General features: G+C 38.0%; 1 protein-coding gene and 2 long non-coding RNA genes across 5 annotated transcripts; 2 read left to right on the top strand and 1 right to left on the bottom strand.

The window, feature by feature from the left end:
- Nucleotides 1-388: 388 nt before the first annotated feature.
- Nucleotides 389-11,859, bottom strand: LOC149113983 (uncharacterized). 2 transcript variants are annotated; one of them, XM_089286611.1, is made up of 4 exons: nt 11,614-11,859; nt 11,141-11,216; nt 5,376-5,443; nt 389-2,073 (listed from the first exon to the last, which is right to left on the bottom strand). In XM_089286611.1, exons 1-4 carry the CDS (start codon nt 11,857-11,859, stop codon nt 1,717-1,719), a joined length of 747 nt encoding a protein of 248 aa, XP_089142737.1. In that variant the 3' UTR covers nt 389-1,716. The 2 variants fall into 2 exon arrangements, with proteins under 2 accessions (XP_089142737.1, XP_089142738.1); XM_089286612.1 differs by lacking the exon at nt 5,376-5,443 and having other exon boundaries at nt 1,887-2,073.
- On the top strand, nt 1,484-2,111 carry LOC149113984 (uncharacterized). Of its 2 annotated transcripts, none has more exons than XR_016206378.1 (2): nt 1,484-1,563; nt 2,032-2,111. It is a non-coding gene; the product is annotated as an uncharacterized LOC149113984 (long non-coding RNA). The 2 variants fall into 2 exon arrangements; XR_016206377.1 differs by having other exon boundaries at nt 1,496-1,573.
- Nucleotides 11,860-11,960: 101 nt separating the features above from the next.
- On the top strand, nt 11,961-15,642 carry LOC149113982 (uncharacterized). The gene is made up of 2 exons (XR_016206376.1): nt 11,961-12,091; nt 12,516-15,642. It is a non-coding gene; the product is annotated as an uncharacterized LOC149113982 (long non-coding RNA).
- The last annotated feature ends 2,776 nt before the right edge of the window (nt 15,643-18,418 follow it).

Below are 18,418 nucleotides of genomic sequence, written 5' to 3'. Positions count from 1 at the left end.
AGCTTACAGACCCTTTTCTTTGCATTTCACTCAAGGCTATAGGTAAGGTTTCTTATGAGACAGCACTTCTTTTCCAATCATGTGGGACCGCTTGTCTCTATACATATTGCATGTAAAATACATCAAAATAAGTAGCCTTATTTGCAAGCATTTTCAGTATTGATCCAAAAAATCTGTCGACCCATAAATATGTGTTCCAACAAGCTCACAGGGGGTTCCTTACCCTTTGTTATCTTTTCAATCAGGAAGCAAAAATGTAAACAAAAGACAGACTAAAAATCGTCTAAGCTTATCAAAATCAAGTATTTGGGATTTTTCTTTCTAAGTTTATGTGCATTTCACATCCCACTCAGAGTTCAGATCAATGTACTAAAATAAACAAGACAAGTATAGAGAACACATTTTTAATCTAAACTCAACTCGATGTCAGTTGAACGTTGACAACTCAACATGAAAACTTAAGTGCTATAAACTGCAAAGCTGTAAACGAAGATCACGCTTGATTGAACGTTGGATCTCTCAGGAGATCTAATCAGCCAGTGCAAACCGGCTTGTAAAGTAAAACGATAACAAGTCAAAGACTAGTACTATTGCAAGGCTGTCACAACGTCGTATATTTAACACAATATTTCGGCTGGCCTCAGGTTTAGATGTTACTAAATTTCGCTCATATAAGTTCATTAACAGTCCGGAATATACCGATAAATTAGGACGGTCATGACGTCATGAAGCTATTGTTGGCAGGGAAAATGGCGGACCTTTCATGCGGCAAAGAAAATACGTTTTTTCCAGTCTCGCATAGAGTCTGGCCAGCACTATCCAAGACTTTTTGCGACCAAATGTTGAGAAGGAGAATAAGCGGCCATTTTGGTAGTGGGAGAACGTTGACTGTCTTCTAATCATTGAGTTTTTTGGGTGTCAAGCGACGATGTAGACGCGATTTTGTTGCCAAATATTAAGGTTAGTAAAGAGTACGCGTTATTTTCTAGTATTCACGTATTTTTCATTGAGCTGTGTATATTTTTTACTGGTTCTACTGTTGTTAAAGTTTCATCATGCCAAATTACACGGTTGTAAACAACGCCGATATTTTGTAAACTCTCTTTGAATTTGAGGCCTTACGAGTGTACCTGAACCGCTGTTGTTATAAGGCTTGAGTAATGCATCGTTCCTTCAGTTTTTATGACAGTTGTTTTCAATTTCTCTCCCTTAAGGATATGGAAGAGCATACTCGACTGCTCGAGGCACTTTGCCGCATTTTTTGGGAAAAAACAAAGGGAAAAGAGAGAAATGAAGACGTCGCTAAGTACGCGGACGAAATTAAACAAATTTGGGAGGTCTCTGTTTTGGTGGATTCACCGAATGTGCACCCCAGTTTTATCACAGGAGAGCTAGCAGCCTGTTGAAAACCACCTACAGCACAGAAGTGGCAGCGAAACAGACAGGCCAGGGGTTTTGCAGTGATTCCCTGTAAATGGATGCTATCAGTATCCCAAGGAATGGCACAAAGGGTAGAGAGATTGTTTGTGCTCATTTACCAGACGTTGAGGGCCATGCAAACATGTAAGTTAAGGTTTGTAGGGGGCACTGTACTCTTTTTTTTGGCATTTTTTAAAAACTATACACACTGCAGCTGTTCCTAGTAGATGATGATTCTTTTCAACTCCCCATGAAGTTTGAATGTACCAGAAAGTAATATTTCTTGCAAAATAATTTTTATGAAAGCAAAGACTGAAAAGTACAAGAGTTTAGAATGTAGTGTCGAGTGTTGAACATTACTAATTGTGAAACTAATGCAAAACATTTATTGGTTGTGAACAGGAAACATATCAGTTTGGGTAAGAATATGAAATAAAAAATAGAAAACATAAGAGTCATCAGACCACTTGAGGGCAATCTCCTATTTAGTGAGACTAATGAGGTAACTACATTCAAAATAAATTCATATTTTAAAACGAAAAATACATTTGTAATAGTATTGACATCTGTAAGCAATGTAATAATCTTCTGAGTGCTTGTGATTTGTTTCAGGTCCTGCATTCTGCTAAGAGGCCAATTCAAGGTCGAGAGTACCTAAAGAGTGAATAAAATAAAATGGATTTCACTTTCAAGACTGAATTTGTTTTGTATACTTTAAATAAATATATATTAAAACCTTGGGACATGTGGATGGATTGTGAATGCTCCCTTGTCAACCTGTCCAGGAATTATATTTTGATTTTTGGGTAAATAACTTGTGAAAGTCGGCAATTATATGTAAGTTTTCATAATTTAAAAGTGGAAATCAGACATGATATCTTTTAGCACAGTAACAAATAGATACAAGAAATATTTGAAATAAATAACAAAATGGAGAAATTTCAAATTTACAAAGAATATATTAACAGAATTTTTGACTATCCCTGCATCTGACAACACTAAAATTTTGGATACATTTTTCTAACTTTGTTTATTTTGTACAAAAGAACAAGAATTCCTCACTCGTATGCGTTATTGAAAATTCTGTTTTAATAATGATTTCACTTCCTCGATTTAGCCAAAACGTATAACATTTTGGACATTTACAGTTTATCTTTGCTGGCATATAAGAATACGCGCGTGCTGTCGACTTCGGCCGATAATCACTAGATAAGAGGAAAGCTTCAATTCTCATATCGATCATTTCTGTGCTTAGAAAAATGCAGAGTAAAGATGCTTACTGACTGTGCGATCTCTTTCCAAAGAATGATAACAGCAGCTCGTCAAACATGGCCCGCATTGCGTTCCGTAGTGCTTCCTTCGGTCCGAGGATAATCGTTATCTGGGCAGAATTGTCTATGACATGGAACGCGAACAAACTTTCTTTTTATTTTATAATTTGGACAGTATTTAACTCAATTCGAGATAACTATATACCTCCTGAAGGCCCGCATTCATGGCATTAGAAAGTATTAGCGACTCTCTTTGTCCGCCATCTGGAATCTCTTGGCTTGTTGTGAAACACAACACTCCAACCAAAACACGCATTCTCATTGGTTGAAACGTGAGTTTCGTGATATCACAGATGTCCTAATATATTGGGATATTCAGGACTGATTAAGGTCGACAAATAAGACACATTCTCATCAAAGCTTAACACATTAGCATGAGATTTACTCATTTTCAGGTCACTTTCCAGCAAACAAATGCACATCTCCTGGTCATTTTGAACGCCTGGACGACTCAAATGCTCAAGATATTCAGCCGTCAAGTTGGCCATAGTACTAATTCGAACATTCGAAGTCAACTCCACTTCAATTTAGCGAAAGACCTAATATTAATGGTCGTGTAAAAGCTACAAAATCATCAATGTTCGGGCTGGCACGATGCACGCATTGAGTAGTAGCCGCGCAAACACGAAAGCGAGGCTCGCACTGACTGCACGGTTACTATTCCAATATGGCGTCGGGCTCGGACGCTCTCGTTCGGGCCGACCAATTACGAACAATATCTACACCTGAGTGAGTGAGTGAGTGAGTGAGTGAGTGAGTGAGTGAGTGAGTGACACATTTGCATATCGCAGTCCCCGCAACAAACACGTTTGTACGCTTCGCGTATCCACGGGTTTAAAAAGGGACAAATGTCATTTGCATTTGAAAAGACTCCCCTCATTAGCCTCAGTTGCAAGCTAGTTCCAGTCCAATACCGAGAACACGAATATGGCCTATTGTGTCTACATACCCGGCAGCCGGCAAGTGTTTTTTAAATACTACGTACATACCCAGCAGTCTGAAATTATTCTAGAATTCCCACGGAAAAAATCATCCAATCCTTCTTAAAACTGTAGACCTTTGTTTAGAAATGCCAAGCGATTTCAATTATAATTTTGGCTTTGTAATTGAGGAAATTTTCGAGCTTGGGCATACTAGGAAATCTCGATGTTTCGACACTTAGAAAAATTTGTACTCTGACCCCGGTGTCAACTCTCATAGAATTTCTACAAAAATTGAAATTCGAACCCTGTGAGAGTATTCGATGTTTGTACAGAAATGCGAAGCGATTCTAAATAATGTTTTGCTTTTGTTGTGGACGAATTCCCTTAGCTTTGGTTTACTATATAAACCTCGACTCACGGGCACGGTTGTTTACAAAACTAGATACCCGGCAGTCAAAAATTCATGAATAATCAATACATTCAATATCCACAAAAATGATCATTGAAAACCTCCCGAGAGTAATTCATTACCGAAGCTAAGAGAATCACCTCCGCCGTCTCCGATAAGTCAGAATCGCTGCTCTCCTGATTAAAGTCAAATTCTACAGATGCGAGCTTGACATCTTATTATTTATGACATCTTATTATGGTAGCTTGACATCTTATTATTTACGCTTAACGAGCTTTGGGGAAGAAATAGACTGGGATTTCCCGTTTGTTGACAAGTATCGTCCCTAGAATCTGTGTTCCCGGTGACACGTCACAATCCAACTATACCCAGTTTCCCTCTTAACGCGGTTTTTGACCCAACCGGAAGTAAAATTTCACGTTTTCAAACGGCTAAAAAGCGGTGAAGGAAAATCGCTAGGGGGGAAAGATTTTTCGCTTTTCACATCAGAACCTGATGTAGAATCTAACAAGAAAATAATAAAAAATCTGTCATAGACACTTTAAGGTGCATGCCCTTTCTTAAAAAGCACCTTACATTAGATTTACTTCAAACGGAAGAGAACAAGATTATACAAAAAAACAATCTTCAGAAAAAGTACTATTCAGTTTGACACAAGGAAGAAAAAAAGGCGGAGTCGGAGGCGGAGGTTAGGGGTCTTAAAGAGATTAAAACATCTGCTTCCTGTTTATGCAAGGAAAATCTATGTCACGACAATGGTCATCCCTACACTTGAATAGGCGAGAGTATCGTATGGGGTGACAAAAAGAACAAAGTTTTCATGGATTCTATTCATGTTCTACAAAATAAAGCAGCTAAGTTGGTCCTGGATAGGGCTCCGCATTTTTCTTCAACTGAAACACTTTCCGATCTAAACTGGATAAATTTATCAACCAGAAGACAAATAGCTACAAATGCAACGCTGCTTTTTTGTGTATAATTTGATAAATGACAACGACAGACACAATATGATTATCCGAGGTGTAGATTACCCTAGTCATAACACTAGCTCAAAAAACACTATTCGATCCATTACATCAAGTAGTAACTGGGGTTTGCTCAGATCAGTAAATATTGCTTTACCCGATTGGAATGCCCTGCCATGGACATAAAAAAAAGCTTCCTTTTAATTCTTTTAGAATGCCGTTACTTGATAGATTTAAATGTTAAAAATGATTTTCAATTTTTACTTCCATTTTTTATTAGTACTTGGATTTGATTGTGATTAGTTTTTAATTTTTTACTCTATTTTACCTTAGTTCCCTGAAAACCACGCAATGTGACAGGAGCTTCCTCCATAAAGATGAAATTATGTTTCGTGCCTTCGTAATAGAAAAAGTAATATTAACCAACGTGCTTACGCGCAAGAACATTAATAATTGACAATTATTGGACGAGGTTAAGAAAAATATCGTGATTTGTCAGTGGCGAGCAGATCAATTATTTGCCAAAGCCGAAGGTTGAGGAAAATAATTGATCTGCGAGACATTGACAAATAACGATATTTTGCGATAACCGAGTTCAAGAATTGTTTTATCATTCGATCACCAGGTTTGTGTCCATATTTCCATCACTCTCTGACAGCTCAGGGAAGCAATCTGCCATTTTTCAATCGAGAACGTGGTTTGAATTACGCATGAGCAGAATATTCTTTGCAGCAAAACACGTTTAGACAGTACTACGCATGAGCAGACCATTATTTGTAGGCAGTTATTTGCAGGACATGTGGTTGGCTCTCGGCCAATGAAAAGGAAGGAAAAAAAATGTATCCAATGATAATCAAAATTGTTACCATTCTTGTTTTTGTTTCGTTTCCTCAGAAACGAAACGGTATTGTTTTCAGTTCGGGGTGAACTATTCACATAGTGATTTGTAATATCCAATCAGAGTAAAGTTCGTAATAGACCAATTTCGATATAATAAAATTCAGCCTAAAACAATGGACCTCAGTACGAGGCTCTGGGGAATAACTACAGAGTTTGTGGAGTTTATTCCCCAGAGCCTCGTGCTGAGGTCTATTGTATTAGGCTGAATTTTAATATATCGAAACTGGTCTATTGATAATGTAAATACGGTGGAAATTCGGTCATCGCAACAAAATGTGGCGTTCCGAACATTTCAATTGCTGCTTTATTCGAAAATGGGGAATTACGACTGAAACTCTCGTTTCTCGTTATTAAAATACTCAAGAAAACTACACACTGGACTTCTCTTCGGATAGTAATTGTGAAAAGGAAGTTTATTTTGGAGGTAGAGAGACCGCCAGACCACGCGATTTGTCCACTAATGCGATATTTTAAGCCGATGAAAGCAGTTCTTTTTGTTTAGTTCAACCAAGAAATGGTACTGTTTTCCGTTTCAGAGTGATTTTTTGACACGGTGAGTATGAATGTTATCAGCCAGTAACGCTTGTAATTCACAAGGTAGACATGTTCAGCAAAAATAAGTTCTCGAAACTAAATTTTATTTCGTGACACGGAAAGAAAAGGAAATTAGAATGTCATGCAGGTAGAAATAATTGGCGACTTAAATGTTCCTAAGTCTTACTGAAACGATGTCGTTCTAGAGAAACCAAGATATCTGTTTCCGTGCTTGATTTAAATGTGATTAAGATCACAACTACGGCGACATAATTTTGGTCAATCAGAACACCTGTCAGGAGAAACAATCACGCCCCTTTTCTGTGGCTGCTTACGGGAAAAGAACACGCACTTGGAGCGTTTAGACCATACTACAGATACGCTATATTGTGGAAGGTAACTAATTCATCATATTGTAATTTAATTAACGTTGGCCTATTGCAAAATAGGCACAATATGGCTTTATGATGAGGTTTTCTTCATATCGTAGGTGTCGACATTTTCCAGATTTAGTTAAATTTCTCGAATTTTCCCTCACAATTCCAGTAGCTTTACTTCTTGGAGCGCACTTTTAAAAAAAAGAAAATTTGCATTTCGACATACCGCAGCATTTCAAGGACTGGTTTCCATGAAAACACCGATAGCATTTGTATTCAAGCTTCATAATATTCAAGCGAAAGTGGAGGAATAATTGCACAACTGTCGTCACACATCATGCACATGAGGTGTCCTTTTTGAAAAGAAAAATATACTGCGCCACTGACAACGAAACGTAGAGTGCCGCATCCATTCGAATCAAGGACTGCCTGGCACAGAAATGGAAAAATTATGCGTCAAATGCTTTTGCCTCTTAGCTTTATTTAGCCTCACACACAATACTTTGAATTTCTGAAAAATTTGGCGGGGCTGTGCGGCCCGCTTCCCAAAGCACTTACCCTATTTAAGACCGAAGTCTGCGATTTTTCTGACTTATTTCTGGCTTAAATTAATACCCTGTTTCAGATCTGCCGTAGTTCTCCAGTTCAGAATGATGTTAAAGGTATTGTGAATGGCTTTAGTTGCTGGTCTTATCGATGATGATGAAAACCGTAGCTTCTTCTAAAAAACATAACTAATTCAAGACTAGAGTGCAAAAACCATACCCAATTTCAGACCAAAATGACCAAAATCGATACTCCACTTCTGACTAAAATGTCTTAAGAAATCATGCCCCTTTGACGCTGGACATACCTATATAGCCGATATATATAAGGGAGTACCCCCCCCCCCCATCCCCTAGGGCAGAGTCAAAGCGAAGTATCACAAGTAAATACATTTCGAAGCGCGTTGACTGTAACAATACTGATACATGTGTAGACAACTTAAATCAATTAGCCCTTGCTCTTTTACAACAGGTTCAGTACTAAACCTCACCTGGACGAAAAACCCCAGGTTCTGGCAACTGAGCAGATCAGTGCGGTGCAAAGCGGCGCATTAGCACATATCCCCCTCACCCCAGGACTTCTCATGCGCAAGATATCAAAACCCCAGCCTTTCTCAGACTTTGAATATCTTTCCGGAAACGAAACACTATTTCTTTCTGAGAAATAGCTTCTTGTTGCATTTACTTTTGACTCGCATATTTTTTGGTTCTGTTCAATTTGTCGCACATGGAACTAGTTAGCTCAAAAGACCACCACAAACCGCCTACAGTGTAAAACCACGCCAAGGTTTAATAATTATTCGATCTAATGAAATACATTTATAATTCGCAGTCAGAATCAACGCCTTCCAAACTAAAATGTGGTGTTCCAATTTGATAAAATTCAGAGTAAATACTGAGAACCACTTCAAAAATGGCTACTTTTTCGGTGTAAAATAGAAACCTGTCTCGGAGAAATGTTATTTTTACGTTGCAGGCTTGGAGGTTTCCTTGGAAATGAGTGCAAAATTGGCCTAAAGTGAAACGTAGAGCTTAGACGGAAATCTATGATTGCCATTTAATTCCAAAGACGATATTTGCAATATACTAAGAACCTTAAACTGGTGTTAAAACTCAGAGGAAAAGTTTCCCTGTTTGCAAGGAATGAAAAAATTCTTCCGAGCAATTTCCTATTCTTTATTTGAACTGAAATGTAATGTTTAAGTCACGCATAAGAAACCAAATGATTTTTTTGAATTTCTTGTCTCGAGAGGTACCTCCATAGAAAACGATTCAAAATTTCTGATCCCCCAAACAACACAAGAGAGGATTCAAAATTTCCGATCCCCCAAAGAACACTAGAAAGGGTTCAGAATTTCTGATCTCCCAAAGAACATTAGAAAAGGTTCAGAATTTCTGGTCCCCCAAAGAACACTAGAAAGGGTTCAGAATTTCTGATCCCCCAAAGAACACTAGAAAGGGTTCAGAATTTCTGATCCCCCAAAGAACTCTAGAAAGGGTTGAGAATTTCTGATCCCCCAAAGAAGACAGGAGAAGATTCAGAATTTCTGATCCCCTGCAAAGCCAGTGTTACATCCAATGTAGCCACATTAAATCATAACACTGAAGACAGGGTTTAGATCTTGCTGCCTGCCTGAACAATGTCTAATCAAAATATTTTTTCTTCATAACAATATTCAATTAGAAATTTTATACAAATATAGCATAATTCTTAACAGATTCCATACACTCAGATTATACTGAGAGAGTGATGAAGAACAATTTTCTTCACAGCAGTCTATTAATATAAGTAACTGTAAACATCACACATTGTATTACAATGATCTATGCACTTCAAAATTACAGTAGCTGTAAGTGTAAAAAAACAATATCAAACAGTACCTAAGAGGATAGGAAAGTTCAGAATTGATCAAAACAGTAAGATTACTCAAACTGCACAACCGTAGGCATAAATGCAGACTCCACTTTCTCTGTCAGAATTTGCCCACCTCATGTGAAAGAAAAATTTCTAACAATTTCTGTTTAACATGGAAACAAGGCACCTCACTGTTATAAAACAAAAAGAGCGTTCAGGAACACTACAGTACATTACAGGGATGACAATTAAAGACTGCAATATACATGAACATTTAAATTTGCAGTTGATACATTTAAGTGGGTCAATGTACTCTACATACATGTATACAGTGTCCTCCAAAAACCTGTTGTCATATAGCAGAGGCCATGGACTTTAGCTTTGCCCAACACGTTTTTACATCTTCAATCTAACTTTTTGAGTGGGCTACCAGTTCATTCACACTTCAGTTATGCAACCAGTTTAACCATGCTCAAAGGAGAAGAGTGTGGGTAAAATTGTTTTTATAAAGACCTGACAGATATGGATGCAAGTATTGTAGCTAATGCTACAAGCAATTCTATTCTTTCTTTTTTAATTTGGCATACTCATCTTGGAGATGTTTCCTGGTAGCTGGCAATAGTTTGCTGTCCTCAGTTAAAGAAGCCCTTCCAAAAACAATGATATCTTATTGCTAGTTTATTACTAACTTCATGCTACTTGCAACTATCTCATTCCTGGTTGAGGGATGCAAATCTCTATTCTTTTTTCTATCCAAGAGGTTTTGTAGATAGAGGATAGCTATCTTTGACATGGCTTAAAGCTTACTAATATCTATCTATCAGATAGTCAGGAAATAGATTGACTGGCTAAAAACTAGCTTCCTGTGTACATGTAGATAGTCAACAGATACTTAGATGGCCTATCTATCCACTAACTTGTCTATCCAAAAACCACCACTAATGTAGTAAGCCAAAACCTAGGCTATCTGAAGACTAGTCCTTACATTGAACAATAAAACACTATCGTATCTAGTAAAAAGATAGCCTATCTGAAAACTACCCATCACTCATATCGCACTGTGATAACCTACCCAAAACCCAGAGATAGTAAAAAGATAGCAGCCAATCTAAAAAATTATCCATCACTCATGTACATGCAGCACTTTAATATTTACCTAACCAAAAGCTTTCTTAGTCACAGGTGGTGAAACTATAGCTAACTATTGAAAACTCTTCATTATTCATTTTATATGGATCTTTGATAACTGCTCTTCAAATCCTAAACCTAAGTGAAATCTCTGTATTTACATAGGAAAATGTATAAATAACTAATAGTTTTATTTAAACCTGCTACAGTTGTACATTAAAATTTAATACCAAAAACCAGGCACATCCAGATGCAAAAGGAGGACAAAATCTGGCTGGAAATGAGTTTCCATTATGTTGCGATTTATCACAAAACTTACTTAAATTTAACATATATCTTTCTAAAATCCTGTTTGAAACACTTCTCAGCTACTTAAATTGGAGTCTAGTAAATGTTTACATTCTTCAGTAAATTTTCATGAAATGTAAACAGATTTCATGACCGGAAAAGCACAAAATATTCTTGACATTAATTTCAAATTTCACTTACAGTAATTTCTTCATGAAAGTATTTTTTTCAATTAATTTTATCCATGAATCATGGGTTTTTCAAATTATGGCAAGACTTATGTACAAAGGTCTGGAAGTGGTTAAAAGTAATTTTCCGTAACCTAGCTGTGAATTATATCTGCTGTTCTAAATAACCTCTATTTGCATAAAGAAATGCCAAATTATAAAGGACCTTTGGAACACTGCCCAATTAAAGAGAACTTCAACCACCCTAATGAAAATAACATCAGTCCTTTGCAACTCACGTAATAAGTGGCAAACAAATGGTCTTGATAATGTAATATGCACATCTAACATAACCTCAAGAGCACCACCATCAACCTGAAAATCAAAAAGGTGAAGGATGTTGCTTTTTGATATCTTGTGTTTTAGGTGTTGTATACTACATATGTATGCCCAGTTGATCCTAGACAAGATATACACTAGATATATAAGAAGTATATCTAAACTACATGAGAGAGCTCACATTTATTGCACTTATTGTACTTTTACAATGAATGATTTTCCCAACACGAAATTGTTCGTATATTGTTGCGTTGAATACAGTTGCTTTCATAACTCCTTTAGGAAATGAACATTTGTATTCACGAAATCAACAAGACTTAACAGTGTGTTAAAGCATCTGCATCTTCTGTAATCTTCCACGATCAATTTAACCGGCCAGAACGTTTCCAGTATTTTAAGAACCGTCACAAATTATGCAAGAAAATCAGTTTACCTTGGAAAGCTCCAGGAACCATAACCTTTCTGTAAACCTGACGAGTGTAAGAGAAACCGCCAGCTGCTGGCAAATAGTTTGATTGCCACACTGTTTTGCCGACGAAACTTCATACTTTTCCACCTTTACTGGGATTTGACTCAACTGGAATAACAACGGACATCTGTAAACAATTTGTGACTGCTTTCCAACGTAGAGCAAGGCTATATAATAACAGAGAGCTTTGTTATCGAATCCTAACAACATTGACCACGATCTTTGCTCGCCATTTTGGTGTTTCCGTCCGATCCCATAATCCTTCGGTCAATCTGATAAATGAATACTTTTGACCAGCAGATTCCCTTTCCAAAGGAGTCGGTTATTTGCGCGCAATTTCGAATCCAACATTGTCAATAGCAGCAAGAAGCATGGAATGATTTGTCCAAGTTCAAATGAGTATCTTGGTTGCTTCGGTGAAAGAAAGGCAAGTCGCAGAAAAGTAAGTATATCATAATTGTTGCTCAACATTACAGTTAGCTGCTCAATCTTTGAATCGAAATCAATGTTGTGGCTGAAGAAATTTCGTTGTTATATTTATTTCGCGATCACTGAAACACAAGAAAAATCTTTGTTCTCCTGATTTTATTAGCACCCGTAACGAAGAAATTATTCACACGCATTTCCTATGTATGAAATGCTTGCATAATAGCTTGTTAGTGTGCTTTTTGAAGAGGTAACTTAAAGTTTACACTGAATTGATTTGAAGCTGCAGATCACGCTCGATACACTTCACTACCGCATTGCCTACATACTACTCACTATTCTTTACAAAAGAATCCACTCCCGATCAATTGATTAATGAAAAACAATGTTAATTCTATCGCTATTTATAAGAATATTTAGCTTCAATTGCTTCATTGCAGAGCAGAGGGGAAAAAAAAGGCAAGAATAGCGGCCCTCAATCCGAAACGAACACATTAAAGCAGAAAACGGAGGTGGCGCAGACGGCAGCTGAGTCCTGATTAAAATTCTTGTTATCTTTGATGTGGACTTTAAACAACAGCTCGTAATTCTGAAGCCTAAATTCATATCTTTTTGAATTGAAAATAAAACCTTTCACTGTCCGAAATGAAACTGCAATTTTTGTCTCGATCCTTTGGCGTGGTTTCAAATCGTTTCAAATCCTTTTGTCTGTAATGTGTTTAAAGTTACTATCCAATCGTTACTTTTTAGCTATCAGACATCTAGTTAATTTCTTGTGAATTATAAATAGACGGCCATTTCTGTCCTGTCACCTGACAAGGGGGATCAGAAATTCTGAATCCTTTTAAGAATTATGGGTACATGACCGTTTTGTTCTGATAAGTTATGCACTGGGGGATCAGAATTTTTGAATCCCTTTAAGTCATGTGGGATCAGAAATGCTGAAATGTTGTAGAATTATAAATCGACAGCTCTTTCTATCATGTTAGCAGATTTGGTGGGGGAGGGGGATCAGAAATTCGCAATACTTTTAGAACCATGAACAGATAGCCGTTTTTGTCCCGTGAGGTGATGGGGATCAGAAATTCTGAATGCATTTAGAATTATAAATAGATGACTGTTTTGCTCTGACGGGTTGTGGACTGGGGATCAGTTTTTTGAAACTATTAAAGTCTTGGGGGATCAGAAATTCTGAATCCTTTTAGAATCATAGATGGATGACCGTTTTATTCTGATAAGTTGTGGGCCGGGAGATCAGAAAATCTGAATCTCTCAAAAAAGGAAAGCGCGATGGGTGCACGATCTTTTTTACATTAAATTGTACATTTTAGTGAAATTGGATGTATTGTCCCTGGCGGACTCAACTGAACACTTCTTTTTCTCCTTCCAATAAGCCAAAACCTTTCGGAAACACAAACTTTTTCGGCATCAAATACCAGTACCCTTCGGAATTTTTCCAAATTGGAATGCCACATTTTAGTTTGGAAGGCGTTAATCGTCCAACGCAAATAAACCTTTATCTCCTAGCTAAATTCAGAAAACTTGAATTTCGACTTCCTTCTGTGGCGGATAGTTACAACAGTCGCACTTTACGGGTTAGCAGTCTTTAACAGATTCTCCAGGTGAGCGGGTTTAACAGACAGACTGAAATAATCTCTTTCTCACTTCGATTCTACTGAAAACTGGTGTACCGATGTATCGATTTTGGTCACTCCAGTGACCACAGAGGAAAAATATAACGCCCGGGCGGAGTATGGGGTTGGACGCCTGGATGTTGCTTATACAAGGTAGACGTGTTAATAAACCGCTGTACATGTTTACCTTGCTTGCTTGCAGTTAGCACGGTTAGGTTTGCTTGCGGTTAGTGTCACTCCATTTTGCTTGCGGTTAGCGTCACTCCATTTTGCTTGCGGTTAGTGTCACTCCATTTTGCTTGCGGTTAGTGTCACTCCATTTTGCTTGCGGTTAGCTTTCATTTGTATGTTAGGGTAACTCTATATTAATTTATATTACTGTTCATTATATGTAGTTTAAATTTTCGATTTTCCGGCAGCTAGCAGCTCGGTGGTACAGTGGTAAGTAAGGGCACAGTGGCCCGGGTTCGACTCCCAGTGAGGGCAAATGTATGTGGTACTTTTTCGTCTTAAAATAGTTAGAAGATTTAGAATTTTAAGTCATATTTAGTTGACATACTGTTTCTTCGTTTAGGAACCTGAGATGAAGTCTCCCTCAATCTACGCCCGTGAGGTAGAGACACCCGACCACAGATTGAAAACGTGAGAGAAAGTTGGCGTTACTTTCGATTCTCACCAAATTTGGACAGTGGGATGATCTCATCATTAGCCAATTACAGGCCATTTTCAGCTCTTTTCGTCATATCCCCCCTCGGGAGAATTTTGTCAAGTTAGCTAATTGAGTATGCAAGCCACCGTAATGGCGGTCTCCGTCGGCGAAATGTTTATTTGCTCAAAATTGGGGCAAAATCTTTCGGAGATGGAAGTCAGGACATTTGTAAGGATACGGAAAGTAATTTGGGACCAGTTGCTGGCTTCTAAGGCTGAATTTATCCAGAAGTAAGCTGTCTTTTCGTTTTCGTGCCGAAAGCCATGCGATGAAATATTATCGGCTTGTTCTATTTTTTCTCTTGGTCTTTTTTGTACCCCGCCGAGGCCAGTCTTTCGTCTAAATCAGTTGAAAAAAGTTCGAAAAAAGATGTTCCCATTCAAGTTTAAGCTCTCAGGCGATAATTCTGGAGTTTTTTGGCCGAAACGTCGGCTTTGTTATGTTCGTGTTTTTCGGTTGCTATGGGCGACCGTGGCTTCCTTTGTTAGGTCAAGTCTGGGGAGTGAGGTCACAAAAAAATTCAAATTAATTCTGGTTTTGTTCGATTTCGCTGAAATTTTAACACGATAAAGCTGGATTGTTAAGGAATAGATTTACCGTGCTGATGTGTGGTAGCTATTAACGCTAAAGTGATATATCGCTTCGAAGTCAGGGTTTTGAAGAGATTTTTTGCAACGTGTGGGTTCGGCGTGATTTTGTAATCGCAGGTTTTTGTTGACCCCGAAGGTAAAAATATCCGGAAAAGGTCATTTTATCGACGATTCAAACGAATATAAATATGTATATGTTCCAAGCTAAATTTCTGGTGAAAAAATATAATTTTTGACGAGCGCTGGGTTTTTAATTTTTTTTCCCGCGAAAGTCAATTACTTTTAAAATTTTATTGTGTATTGTTACTACTTATTTATTTTTAGCTATCACTATTTATTCAGCCATTGTCTTAATTATGTTGGATTATGTATTACGTAGGATTTTGTTAATTTATAAGTTTAGATAGTGCAGGTCCACATCAGGACTTAGCGTCTTGCAAATTTTGATCTCCAACCTGCTTTATCAAATAAATTATGTATGTATGTATGTATGTATGTATGTATGTATGTATGTATGTATGTATGTATGTTTCAACAGCTTTTGGCGAGTAAACATCACAGGTTGCGTGACTCAAACTTTGGCCGAGTGGAAGCTTGGGTCTGGTCGCCAACAAATCTAAAAAAAAAACAACAACACGAGTAAACCATGAACCGCGCTCGGCCCATGGCCGTGCGGTTAATTATTTCATATATTCTTCACATCATAGCCCGGGTTTGCAAGCAAAATTTCACAGGTAGGGTTACCCTACCACCCGGGACAACTTAGTATGCTTGGTAACCGCACGCATCGCAAACAAAATGACCGACAAAGGAAGGGTTCTGGCAGTTATTTCAATTCTGTTGTCGTTGCTGCCTGCCATATAGCTACTTATCAGTGCCATGGAGTTTTGCTGTGTTACCTTCTCATTTCTAGACAGCGACAGCAAGTTTCTATGTTAAACGCGGCTATGGAATACAAAAAAACCACTCGCTCGAATGCGACATGTAATAAACGGCACGCAATGCATGCAGAAGCGATGACGTTTAAAAATTGTTCCTAGAAGATTGGAACATGAACAGTGCTCATACAATGCTCATTCAATTCACTTCAAGACTAGCAAAAGTACAACTGCGCTACCAATCCGTAAATTTTATGTAGACCCTTCAGCTATCACTTGTGCGACTTGCTTGTCTATCTAAATTTGTATGTATGGACGATATGTTCTCATTACGAGTTTGCCTGTGAGCGCAAATTTATCCGACACTGTATAAACCAAAATCAACCCCCAAATCTTCGTTTAAAAGCTGAAATTTAAAGCACTCCGCTGATCCTACAAACAGCAAAGGGAAGCCGCAAAGGCAATCCGCAAAGGAATGTTACTCTCTCTGAAATCGACACCTTATTATCTTTAAAAATATTTGGCAACACTAATTACCTCACCGGAAATTAATTTGTTGTTTCAACTGTATACTTGTCATATCGATTAAAAGCAGTCTGCTGATCCTACAAACAGCAAAGGAAAGCCACAAAGCCTTCACCTATCGCCTGTGTGACTTACTTGTCTATCTAAACTTGTATGTATGGAGAATATGTTCTTATTATGAGTTTGCCCGTGAACGCAGATTTATTCGATACTGTTTAAACCAAAATCCACCCCTAAATCTTCTTTTGAAAGCTCCAATTAAAAGCACTCCGCTGAACTTACAAACAGCAAAGGAAAGCAGCAAAGGAACTCCCAGAGTGCATTTCGCTTCCACAGGGGGATGCATCGTGCGCGACATAAGCGCACGGACATAAGCGCGACAAACTATGCGAAATCACTATCAAAAGGAATGCATGCATAAAACGATGACGTCACACAAGACGTCACCGCTTAAAAAGGAGAATAGACCAATTTCGATATATTAAAATTCAGCCTAACACAATAGACCTCAGCACGACGCTCTGGGGAATAAACCCCACAAACTCTGTAGTTATTCCCCAGAGCCTCGCACTGGGGTCTATTGTCTTAGGCTGGATTTTAATTTATCGAAATTGGTCTATTATTCGACAAAGACGATTTCAAAGAAAACCAGGCCGTACGGTACGGATCAATGGTGGAGAAACTTATTTGAGGGAAGGATGGAGGAAAGCGAATGGAAGATGATGATGGCCGTTTTGTTGTCAACGTTTAAAGGGTCTGGAAACTAGTAAAAAGTTGTACCGGGTAGGCGAGTTATCCCTAGTAGAGCGTTTACAAGGCAGCTAGGGTTACCCTGGCGCTAGGGTAACCCTAACTGCCTTGTAAACACGTCGATGAAAAAAAGAAAAAATGTGGGAGTGCTAGGGTAACCCTCCTGCTAGGGTAACCCTAGCACTAGGGTAACCCTACCTGCTTGTAAACAGGGCCTGAGTCAAGTGTTAGGCGCAACGGACAAAGAATTTTCGCACAAGCAGTTCGTTGCAACACCATAATACTCTACAACTGTAATCCCCCAATGTACAAAACGCTTATTACATCATGCACCTTATTTCTTTTTCTCGACTTAACCAAAACAGCGTTTATTTTCTATTGCGAGAATTACGTTGTAAATAATGATTGATATCGATAATAATGATGATGCTTCGATTTTAGAGAATTTTGCATTTATTCTCGACGAGACCTAACGATAACGAAATTAAAGTTTTCCTTAGGGCAAAGGTTTCGTGTTACGCTGAGGCTTTTAGTTTTATTTACGATTCATTACGTGTCATTAAAGACCGAGTAATTCAAGCAAAAATTTCTTTCAATTTTTCGCTTGACATTGTTTCATCGGTGGAAGTTGTAGAGCGTTGTTGCGCGTATTACCACCCGCGATAAAAGTTGCGGCAACGCGTTGCAGAAAGTTGAACTCTTGTCTATTTCGCGCAACACGCTGCCGTAATTTGCAATACGGGTGGCAGTTCGTGCAGAAACTTGCAATTGCAATGCAATTAAAACTGTTGTGCGGTAAGTCGAAATAAAATGCTACCCATATTACTCGACCTTTAATTCACACCATCCTTTTCCGTAATTACAGAGACATTCGCAACAAAACCCTGTTAAGTTTCATTTTTTCTACTTTTTTACGAGATTTAGCGATTAAGCGTAAGAAAACACGTAAAAGAAGGCATTCAAAACATGCATATGCCGCCCTAATTATGAATGTCCTCATTTACATGTCAGGGGGGGAAGTTACTTTTTTTGGAAGCCGACAACAAAGTGTAGGTTTTTGAGCCATTTTGTTCTGCAATAGGGTATACATTTTGACCATTTTGGTCTGAAATAAGGATTGTTTTGCGCTCTGACCTGGAGTTGGGTATGTTGTTTAGCTGACACTCTTTATTCTCTATTAAGGTTAGCGAATTTGAGGCATCGTCTCAATGTTTACGTAACATTAATGGAGGCATCTCTGGTTAACTGAGATCCGTA

Source organism: Orbicella faveolata, unplaced genomic scaffold, assembly GCF_042242905.1.
Source record: "Orbicella faveolata isolate gen_17 unplaced genomic scaffold, um_ofav_v1 contig_14, whole genome shotgun sequence".
In the NCBI taxonomy this organism is placed as follows: domain Eukaryota; kingdom Metazoa; phylum Cnidaria; class Anthozoa; order Scleractinia; family Merulinidae; genus Orbicella; species Orbicella faveolata.
The sequence above is the reverse complement of the archived record's forward strand: the minus strand, read 5'-3'. Positions and strand labels throughout refer to the sequence as shown.

What these genes read in the sequence shown, in the direction of transcription:
- LOC149113983 (XM_089286611.1), bottom strand. Translation starts at nt 11,859, where the DNA reads ATGTTGTTAGGATTCGATAACAAAGCTCTCTGTTATTATATAGCCTTG. An exon ending in GGTTCCTGGAGCTTTCCAAG is followed by an intron (nt 11,217 to 11,613) that starts GTAAACTGATTT and finishes TTTGATTTTCAG; the next exon opens with GTTGATGGTGGTGCTCTTGA. An exon ending in ATTTGTTTGCCACTTATTAC is followed by an intron (nt 5,444 to 11,140) that starts GTGAGTTGCAAA and finishes TCTATTACGAAG; the next exon opens with GCACGAAACATAATTTCATC.